The 11,355-nt window shown below is 48.4% G+C and overlaps 1 protein-coding gene across 1 annotated transcript; it reads right to left on the bottom strand.

Moving 5' to 3' along the window:
- Positions 1 to 307: 307 nt before the first annotated feature.
- Positions 308 to 8,551, bottom strand: LOC144609476 (histone H2B 1/2-like). The gene is made up of 3 exons (XM_078427962.1): positions 8,482 to 8,551; positions 8,159 to 8,243; positions 308 to 739 (listed from the first exon to the last, which is right to left on the bottom strand). Exon 3 carries the CDS (start codon positions 677 to 679, stop codon positions 308 to 310), a length of 372 nt encoding a protein of 123 aa, XP_078284088.1. The 5' UTR covers positions 680 to 739; positions 8,159 to 8,243; positions 8,482 to 8,551.
- Between the last annotated feature and the right edge of the window lie 2,804 nt (positions 8,552 to 11,355).

Raw genomic sequence — 11,355 nt, 5'->3', positions numbered from 1 at the left:
GAAAGCATCCAGTTAATTGGCCTCCACTGCTTTATGTGGCAGAGAATTCCAGATCCACGACTCTGTGAAAACGGTTTTCCTCATCTCCGTCCTCAATGGCGTACCCCTCATTCTTAAAACTATTTGGCCGCAGTTTATTCAACATAAACATAAATTAAAATATTGTAGCTGCCTAAACAAAAGCCCCCATACAATCTTGCAGCAATTCGATGTAGAAATAGTGCTACAACTCTTTCAGTGAGATTGTGGGTGGCTCTTAAAAGAGCCTTTGGGTTTTCGGTTTGTCAGCACGGTTTGTCAAGGATCTTTACTTGGAACTGGTGTACTTGGTCACCGCCTTTGTCCCTTCCGACACGGCGTGCTTGGCCAGCTCCCCGGGCAGCAGTAAGCGCACGGCGGTCTGGATCTCCCGGGAGCTGATGGTCGCCCGCTTGTTGTAATGAGCCAGGCGGGAAGCCTCGCCCGCGATGCGCTCGAAAATATCGTTGACGAACGAGTTCATGATGCTCATGGCCTTGGAGGAGATGCCGGTGTCGGGGTGAACCTGCTTCATCACTTTGTAGATGTAGATGGCGTAACTTTCCTTCCTCGACCTCCTGCGTTTCTTGCCCGCCTTGCCTGCAGGTTTGGACACGGTTTTCTTGGCGCCCTTCTTCGCTGCTTTCGGTGGGTCAGGCATTTCGTCTCTCGGCTTCAGACACACGAATGTCTGGAACAAGCTCTGCCCCACCGCCCTATGCTAATGAGGGAATGGGGAAGGCGAGCACTGTCATTGGTCAGATTGATTCAACTGTTTGATTGGACCACTGAAGCGACCAATCACAGTGACTCGCTGCCACCAATCACAGAGCGCGCACACTGCCCGTGTCTGGTGACACTAACAGGGCGGGGGAGGCGGAGTTGGGCGGAGCCGCTGCTGAGAATCATCGCTTCTCTCCTTGGAACAATGGAGGTTGCGAGGCAGTCACGCAGGGGCCAGGCTGGGGAAGGACGGCACATGGGCTTTTCCCACATGCCAGTTCCTGTGGGACTCGACAAACTGCTGGATTCAAAGTCACGGTCTCAGTTCCATAAAAGGACAGCCGTCACCACACATACAATACACATGGTCGTCGGTTCAAGGTGAAGGGGAGAAGATTTAATAGGAATCTGAGGCGTAACTTTTTCACACAAAGGGTGGTGGATGGATGGAACAAGCTGTCAGATGAGGTAGTTGAGGCTGGGACTATCCCAATGTTTAAGAAAGAATTAGACAGGTACATGGATAGGACAGGTTTGGAAGGATATCTACTATGTGAGTTTAGAAGGATGGGGGGATGGGGGACCTCATTGAAACTTACAGAATAGTGAAAGGTCTGGATAGAGTGAACGTGGAGGGAATGTATCCACTGGTCTTGGACAAGATGTCATAGCCTCAGAATAAAAGGACGTACTTTAAGAAAGGTTCACCAGCACCGCCTCCTACCTCATCTATGGTATCTGCTGCTCTAGATGTAAACTTCTTTACATCGGCGAAACCATACGCAACCTCAGCGATCGTTTCGCTCAACACCTTCGATCAGTCTGCCTTAACCAACCGGATCTCCCGGTGGCTGAGCACTTCAACTCCCCCTCCCACTCCCAGTCTGACTTTTCTGTCATGGGCCTCCTCCAGTGCCATAGTGAGGCCCACCGGAAATTGGAGGAACAGCACCTCATATTTCGCTTGGGCAGCTTGCATCCCAGCGGTATGAACATTGACTTCTCCAACTTTAGATAGTTCCTCCGTCCCTCTCTTCCCCTCCCCCTTCCCAGTTCTCCCTCTAACTTCCTGTCTCCACCTATATCCTTCCTTTGTCCCGCCCCCTGACATCAGTCTGAAGAAGGGTCTTGAACTGAAATGTCACCCATTCCTTCTCTCCTGAGATGTTGCCTGACCTGCTGAGTTACTGCAGCATTTTGTGAATAAATACCTTCGATTTGTACCAGCATCTGCAGTTATTTTCTTACACTACTTTAAGGGAATGAGAAGGAATTTATTTTGTCAGGAGAGTGAATCTGGAATGCATTGCCATAGACGACTGTGGAGGTCAAGTCAATGAATATTTTTAAGGTGGTGATTGACAGATTCTTGATTTGTTTGGCTGTCAAGGGTTTTGGGGTAAAGGAAGGAGAATGGGGCTGAGAGGAAAAGATAGATCAGTCATGATGCAGTCGTGCAGAGTGGACTTGATGGGCTGAATGGCCTTATTCTGTTCAAATGAAAGCACATGTGTTCTGGATTTAATATAGGTTTCACCTGTCCCAGTCAGAGACTCAGGCACAAAGACCGAAGGCTGAACCTGGGGTCAGATAGAGAGATGGTAACAGAACAGATCAGAGACTGAGTGATACAGAGTGAGGCCACTCATCCACAGGCCCAGCCTAGGTCATGGAACAAGGGAATGAAATGTCCCATCATGCACTAGGCAGAGAGACAGCTAACAGGGACTGGTGTTGGGACCCTTGATATTTATGATGTAAAGACTTGAAGGGGAATGTGAGAGGTGTAATTTGTATGTTTACGGATTATATAAGAATGTGTGGTTTTGTAGAGAGTGTAGTGGATTATCAGAGGCAACAGCAGAATATAGATCAGATGGAATGTCAGGCAGAGGAATAGCAGATGGAATTTAATCCTGACACCTCTGATGTGATGCAATTTGGAAGGTGTAATAGGGCGAGACATAGCAAGTAAATGGTCGGGCCTCAGGGAGAGTCGATGAACAGAGCGATCGCGGGGCACATATATCCTGAAAGTGGCAGAACATGTCACATGTTATAACAAGTGGCAATCATATTATGACTTCATTTAACATTAGCAAACCCATTTGTGAAGGACTGGGCCTTCAATTATTAACTGTCTATATTAATCACCTGGAGGAGAGGGCAGAGTATAAGGTTGCACCTTGGCTGATGGCAAATTAGAGGGAACAAGGTTTTCTTGTGTAGTCATTACAGGGCAGGTGCAGCAAGTGGTGTGGGAGGGAAATGACGCATTAACATTTACTGCAAGAGGGTTAAAGTTTAGAAATAGGTAAGTATTACCGTAGTGCAGGGATTTGTGGTCAGTTTGTGCAACAAGGATTCACTCGGCACAAACACCGGCACTGTATTCCAAGCACACTGAGCTGCCAGAGCACAACACCGGCCAGTGAGGCATAGACCAGTACAACACCCAGCTCTTCAATACAAAGACAGAGATTGAACACAACACAATACTGATGGCCTGCAAGGGATGGGCAGCACAGTGGCGCCAATGACACAAGATAGATCCCGCCCTCAGCTGCTGTCTGTGTCAAGTTGGCATGTTCCCTCTGTGACGGCATGGGTTTCCTCCGGGTGCTCCTCTCTCGTGACAAAAACGTGCTCGTTTGTTGGTTGTCATTGGCCTCTGTAAATTGTCCCTTAAATTGTGTGCAGGGAGTGGATGAGAAGGTGTTGCAATAGAGAAATATTGGGAAGATTGATAATAGCTGTGTGTGGTGGGCCAGAACGCCAGTTTCCATGCGGTATCTTTCAATTAATTCATTGTAACCGACCTAGAAACATCAACAGCACTGTGCTCTTAGGCCACACACCTTTACAATGGCCAGTACTGTACTGGAAGAGCACAAACCTTCACAACAGCCGACACTGCACTGCAAATTCACAGACCATCACAACGCCTGGCAATGCACTGAAAGGGTCCAGACCTTTGCAATAGATGGACTACACTGTTATGGTACAAACCATTATAACAGCTGGCACTGTGTTGCAGAGCAATTCGATAAAGCACACAGTACTTTACTGTAATGTAAAAACACAGACTCCGGCAAATCCTGCACTCATCTGTGAGGCCACAGATTCCCAGCACTAACCTTTGTTGGACAGATAAAGACATGAACACCACCCGCATCACACTGTGAAGTCCAGTAAAGACCACACTCACCCAAAATGCAACAGCCACTCCCAACACTGGAAGGACAATCCCAGAGCATTTGTCACTGTATAAAAGGCAAGAGGGGAACCCGGGAGAGAGTGGGTGCATTCAGCACTGATGCGGGGTCTGCGTCTGCAGCAGAGGACGGAGCTGAGGTTGGAAATGAACATTTGTCAGCTGTATTCGAAGCAGGACTGGTGGAGTGAAGGGACGTGAGGATGTGTAAAGGGCCACTGATGGAGGAGAGCAGAGATGTCAGAGAGTCACAGAACTGGTGGAGGTGACAGAGAGAGTGAAGGGGGTGAGATCTAAATAGGATTTTGAACACAAGGATGAGAATGTTAAAACTGAGGCAGGAAGACGGTTCAGTAAGGCACTGACACTCACTGTTCACTGTCCAGCAGGCAGGAAGAGAAGACCCCGATGTTCACAGTGGAGGGTCAGTCAGATCCACAAGACTCCAACAGTCAGGTCCCAGATCCACATGGGAACGGCAGACAGCAAGGACCAGCTCGTTGGAAACAATCACCACCATCCCGGATGGTGGGACTGTCACATATTGAAAGACTGGAGCGACTGGGCTTGTATACACTGGAATTTAGAAGGATGAGAGGAGATCTTATCGAAACGTATAAGATTATTAAGGGGTTGGACACGTTAGAGGCAGGAAACATGTTCCCAATGTTGGGGGAATCCAGAACAAGGGGCCACAGTTTAAGAATAAGGGATAGGCCATTTAGAACTGAGATGAGGAAAAACCTTTTTCAGTCGGAGAGTTGTGAATCTGTGGAATTCTCTGCCTCAGTGAATCTGAGGCCAATTCTCTGAATGCATTCAAGAGAGAGCCAGATAGAGCTCTTAAGGATAGCGGAGTCAGGAGATATGGGGAGAATGCAGGAACGGGGTACTGATTGAGAATGATCAGCCATGATCACATTGAATGGCGGTGCTGGCTCCTCCTGCACCTATTGTCTATCTCCATCTCTCCAAATCAGTCTGCAAACAACATGAGAAGCCGTTGAGATCACCTCTCATTCTTCTAAACCCCAACTGGTAAGAGAGATTCCACTTCCGTTCAGTCCCTAACTTCAGGCTCCAATTTAAAAATGAAAACAAAAAAATCCTGCAGATGCAGGAACATCCGAGATAAAGACAAACCCAGCTGGAATCCTCAATGTCTTTGGAGAGAGAAACAGAGCTGAGACCTGGATCTGAAACTCCATCTCTGCCCGGAGATGCTGCCTGACCTTCTGTATTTATTCCTAATCCTCCTCCTGTTTCAATTAATTGTAGAATTCCCCATTGGCGGAGGACATTGCACTCAGGAAAACATCAAGAACAGGATGAGGCCCGTTCAAGCCTGCCCCGTCATTCATCAAGACCACGGCTGATCTTCTCCCTCAGCACCATTTTTCTGCAGCGTCCCCGTCTCCCTCGATTCCCCCAATGCGCAGTCATCCATCCACAATCCCCCACAATCCTGCAGTGAGGTATCGCTGCTCCTCCCTCAACCCTCCTGCAGTAAAGGCCAACGTACCATCCAGCTTCCTGTTCACTTGCTGCACCTCCATGCTTCCTCTCAGTGATCAGTGTACAAGGACACCCAGACCCCGGAGAGCATCCAAGGTACCCGATCTCTCCCAGTTTATAATAAACAGCCAGCCTTGTCCATCAAAGTGGATCTCTGCATTGTTCCAAATGATATTCCTTCGATCACTCTGTCATCCTGTCTGTATCTCCCCACCGCTGAATTCTCTTCACATCCTCCTCGCTGCTCACAATCTCATCCAGCCTCGATTCACTTAAACTGTTGACAGAGCCTCCACACTGGTGGATAATTCCAAAGGGTCAGGGCACTCTTGGTGAGGAATGTCCTCTAGTTTTAGACTCCCCTACCCCAGGATAAAGATTGTGAGCATTTAGCTCATCTACAACCCTCATGACTTTGTTTACCTCTTTCAGGTCACCTTTCAACCTCCTAAACCATTGTGAAAAAAGTCCTAGACCAGGGGTCTCCAAACTATGGCCTGCGGGCCAGATCCAGCCCGCCACAAGATTTTATCCAGCCCGCAGCAAGCTCTTAACACGTTCCATGCGGCGGGGGATAGGGGGATTGCAAGGCAGGTGAGGTCATGACCCCTGACCCATACTGTTGCCGCACAACGCCTTCATGCGGTGAACTTCAAGTAAGCACATACAATGGCTGCCATTGAAGAGTTGGGATATTTGCTTTGTCTTTTCTTCTGTTTTATGTTTGGACCTACTTCTGATGTGGAACAATTCGTCAGTCCTAATTTGACAGGGTGTTGCAGTGGAATGTTGCGACTGCAGCTCCCGGCCCAACTGAATACAATACTCTCAATGCGGCCTAACCAATGTCTTATAAAACTGCAACATGACCTCCCAACCTCAATGCTCAATAGGTAGACACAAAACACTGGAGTAAGTCAGCAGATCAGGCAGCATTTCTGGAGAAAAGGAATAGGCGACCATTTTGGGTCGAGACCTTTCTTCATATTGAGAGACAGGGATAAGAGAAACAAGAGAAAGAGTACTCAATACTCACTAATGAAGGTCAATATGCCAAAAGCCCTTTTAAACACCCTGAGATGCCAATTTCAAGAAACTATGTACCTACACTCCAAGATCCCTCTGTTCTACACTTCCCAGTCCTATCATTCACTGTGTTTGTCCTACCCATGTTAGACTTTCCAAAATGCAACACCTCACATATCTGTTTTAAATTCCATCAATCATTCCTCAGCCCACTTGATCAACCGATCAAGACACTCCTGCAGTTTTTCACAACCATCTTCACTATCTGCAATAGCACCCAGTTTTGTACAATCTGCAAACTTGCTAATCTTGCCACGTGTATTCTCATCTATATCATTGATATAGGTGACAAACAGTAATAGACCCAGCACCAAACCGAGGCACACCACTGGTCACAGGCCTCCAGTCCCAGAAGCAGCCTTCCACCATCACCCTCTGCTTCCTTCCATGACGTCAATTTTCTATCCATTCAGCTATGTCCCCTTTTTCTAACCTTCCAGAGCAACCTACCATGTGGTACCTTGTTGAATGTTTTGCTGAAATTCATATGTACACCATCTGCATGTAAATTGGTGAAACACCGTGGGTAACACTGGGAGAGATGGCTGACAGCTTCGTCACAGTGGGAGTTGGAAAAGACCAAATGGCAATCGTAAAAATAACATAAGTAAAATGAGGTCAGATGAGTAACAGGATATTTGTTGAGCTGCCATGGGGAGAGGTTGACGAAGATCCAAGGGGGGATGTGTTTGTCGGAGGTGCATGATTTACAGCTGTTGTCAGAGTAATCTGATATCAGGGGAATGCTGAAGAGTCTGTGAAATCTGTTATTGCTCTGTATGTAAGGATCATATGAATTTTTGTATCACACGGCCAATGCATTTGATGCTCCTAAATAAAGCCTTGATTGCCTTGCCCTATCTTTGTGGTGTGTTTTAGAGTTTTCTTTAAAAGATGGTCCAAGTAACATCTCAAAGAACAAAGGGTTGAGTGAGGCAATCTCAGAGCTGAGGGCTCAGGCAGCCAAAGCCAGTGCAGGCAGTGTTGGAATGTCGCAGTCACAGTTATACATTGTAGAATCAGGCCCTCGGGCCACTGAGTATATTCTCTCCAATCCATCATCATGCCCGATATTAATCACACCTGCATGCATTATTCCATATCCCTTTGTGCTCTGCTTATTCAAGTAACTGCCCAGGGATGTCTAGATTTAGATTTAGAGATACAGCGCGGAAACAGGCCCTTCGGCCCACCGAGTCCGCGCCGCCCAGCGATCCCCGCACATTAACACTATCCTACACACACACCAGGGACAATTTTTACATTTTACCCAGTCAATTAACCTACATACCTGTATGTCTTTGGAGTGGGAGGAAACTGAAGTTCTTGGAGAAAACCCACGCAGTTCACGGGGAAAACGTACAAACAGACGGCGCCCGTAGTCAGGATCGAACCAGCAATATCACTGGGCAGAAGTCTCCAGTGTAAAATGGGAAGGAATGCAAGAATGCTAAAGAGGCCACAGATGGAGGATGGTCACAGCGCTAGAGGGGGTTACAGAGAGAGTGAGTGAGTCAGGACCAAGGAGGAATTGGACCACGAAGATGAGAATGCTAAAATTGATGCAAGGACCCAGTGGATAAGGTACGAACACAAACTCACTGTTCACTGCCCAGCAGGCAGGAAGATGTCACAGTGGAGCAGCAGTCAGACGCACAAGATTCAACCAGTCAGGTCCCAGATCCACCTGGGAACGACAAAGAACATCAGTCTGAAGAAGGGTCTCGACCCGAAACTTTCGCCCATTCCTTCTCTCCTGAGATGCTGCCTGACCTGCCGAGTTACTCCAGCATTTTGTGACTAAATACCATTGATTTGTACCAGCATCCGCAGTTATTTTCTTACAAGAGCAAGGACCAGCTCAGTTAATACAATCGCCACCTTCCCCATCTCTCCAAGTCAGTCTTGGGACCTCACCCCCTCACCTCCTGGCCGATACCTCCGGCCACACCAACATCTCCCCGCCGGGGGAAGGGAGCCTCACCTCCATCCCCGGGCCCAGGCCGCTCCCCCTCCGTGGGCCTCGCCGCCGCCCCGCCCCCGGATGGGCCAGTTGCCGAGGCAACGAGGTCACTGACGCTACGTGAGCTATGTGACGTCAAGCGCACGTCGCTCGGTGAGGTTGCCCCGCATCACGTGACAGGGCCGGCCGCAGACCGGGGCAGAGGGAGCTGTCAATCACAAGAGTCACCATAACACTGACAGAAAATTACATCTATATATATATATATGTATATCCATTTATATTTTGTCTGCCTGCCTGCCTGCCTGCCTGCCTGCCTGCCTGTCTGTCTGTCTGTCTGTCTATCTGTCTATCTATCTATCTATCTATCTATCTATCTATCTATCTATCTATCTATCTATCTATCTATCTATCTATCTATCTATCTTATTAAAAGTCAGATCTTGTGAATTAATAGATATGTATGCATCTGTGATTTCGCTGATTACGGCAAAACGGTAAACCGTAGCGCCGCCTTAATCACCACGCGGACAGCTGCTGGAAAATGGTTTTTTAATTTAATTCGGTCGCATATTTTTTAAGTTACAGAGGTTTTAAAGCGCTGCCCCCCCTAATTTATTGAAGGTTTTTAGGGGGGCGCTGTGGTGCGGCTGTGCTCAGTACGCATGCGCGGCATCACCTCACTTGTATATATATTATATCATATCATATCATATATATACAGCCGGAAACAGGCCTTTTCGGCCCTCCAAGTCCGTGCCGCCAAGTGATCCCCGTACATTAACACTATCCTACACCCACTAGGGACAATTTTTACATTTACATTTACCCAGCCAATTAACCTACATACCTGTACGTCTTTGGAGTGTGGGAGGAAACCGAAGATCTCGGAGAAAACCCACGCAGGTCACGGGGAGAACGTACAAACTCCTTACAGTGCAGCACCCGTAGTCAGGATCGAACCTGAGTCTCCGGCGCTGCATTCGCTGTAAAGCAGCAACTCTACCGCTGCGCTACCGTGCCGCCTTTTCACTGATTCGGCTGATTACGGCAAAACGGTCAACCGTAGCGCCACAATTTTTGCACCGCCTAATCACACCGCTGGACGCTTGCCGAAAATGATTTTTTTATTTAATTCGGTCGTTTATGTTTTAAGTTACAGAGGTTTAAAAGTCAAGACTTTTTTTCTCTCAGATATTTCAGCTGATTTCGGCAAAAACGGTGAACCGTAGCGTCACGGTTTTTGCACCGCCTTAATTACCACGCTGAACGCTGCTGGAAAATGATTTTTTTATTTGATTCGGTCGTGTATTTTCTAAGTTACAGAGGTTTTAGTAAAAAAAAAAAATTCCAGCCGCTTTTACCATTGCCTTCAGCGTGTGACGTCAAAATGCCCATGTGACAAGAGCTCGTGTAACCCCCCTCCTACTGTTTATTGAAGGCTTTCAGCGTGGTGCGTCTGTGCGTATGGGCTCCCCTCTCCTCTCTCCCCTTGCTTCTCTCCTCTCTCCCACACCCGGGAGACCCTCTCCCCGCTAACCCCCCCCCCCCCGGACCTTTCACTGATGCGCTCCCCCCCCCGGACCTTTCACTGATGCGCACCCCCGCCTCCCCACCCCCCCCCGGACCTTTCACTAATGCGCTCCCCCCCCCCCCCACACACCTTTCACTGATGCGCTCCCCGCCCCCCCCCCCCCTCCCCCCCCGGACCTGTTGGTGCTGAGGGCAAGAGAGAGTAGGGGAAAGGGGTGTGCTGGGGAAAGGGGGGAGAGTAAGAGTGTGTCTGGGGGAGAGAGAATGGTGGCGGGGTCTGAGAATGGGGACTGGGGAGGGGGACAACAGGGGTCGTCCGGAGGGGGCTTGGTGGTGGGGGGAAAGGGGAGGTCGTGGGGAAAGGGGGGGTGCGGGGAGAGTAAGATTAGGGTTGGGGAGGAGAGAATGGGGGGTGTGGGAATGGGCCCAACGGGGGAGAGAATGGTGGCGGGGTCTGAGAATGGGGACTGGGGAGGGGGACAACAGGGGTCGTCCGGAGGGGGCTTGGTGGTGGGGGAAATAGGGGTACTGGGAAAAGGGGAGGTCGTGGGGAAAGGGGGGGTGTGGGGAGAGTAAGATTGGGGTTGGGGGAGGAGAGAATGGGGGGTGTGGGAATGGGCCCAACGGGCCCTCTTCGCTAGTCTATCTATCTATCTATCTATCTATCTATCTATCTATCTATCTATCTATCTATCTATCTATCTATCTATCTATCTATCTATCTATCTATCTATCTATCTATCTATCTATCTATCTATCTATCTATCTATCTACTATTAAAACTCAGATCTTGTGTATATATTTTTTGGGGGTTTGACCTGGTATGCGCATAACAACGGTTTCTCTGATTTCGTCAAAACGGTGAAGCGTAGCGCCACGATTTTTGCACCACCTTAATCACCACGCGGTTATCTGCTGGAAAATTATTTTTTATTTAATTCGGTCGCATGTTTTTTAAGTTACAGAGGTTTTAAAGCGCTCCCCCCCCCCCCCCTAATTTATAGGGGGCGCTGTGGTGCGGATTTATTGAAGGTCTTCAGCTTGTGATGTCACAATGCCCCTGTGAGATGGGTGCAACATTGTTGCGAAAAGCGTGTGACGTCACAATGGACAAGCAGCTGCTATTGGGTGTCTACTCTTTACAAATTTACATTTTTTTATGAGAAGCACTTGGTCAAGTCAAGTCAATTTTATTTGTATAGCACATTTAAAAACAACCCACGTTGACCAAAGTGCTGTACATCTGATTAGGTACTAAGGAAAAAAATGAAACATACAGTGGCACGCAAACAGTTCACAGCAC

The sequence above is a fragment of the Rhinoraja longicauda genome, chromosome 34 (assembly GCF_053455715.1).
Source record: "Rhinoraja longicauda isolate Sanriku21f chromosome 34, sRhiLon1.1, whole genome shotgun sequence".
Classification (NCBI taxonomy): Eukaryota; Metazoa; Chordata; class Chondrichthyes; order Rajiformes; family Arhynchobatidae; genus Rhinoraja; species Rhinoraja longicauda.
This window is presented reverse-complemented; position numbering and strand designations above follow the sequence as displayed.

Excerpts from the sequence above, each read along its gene's own strand:
- LOC144609476 (XM_078427962.1), bottom strand. The coding sequence starts at position 679 with ATGCCTGACCCACCGAAAGCAGCGAAGAAGGGCGCCAAGAAAACCGTG.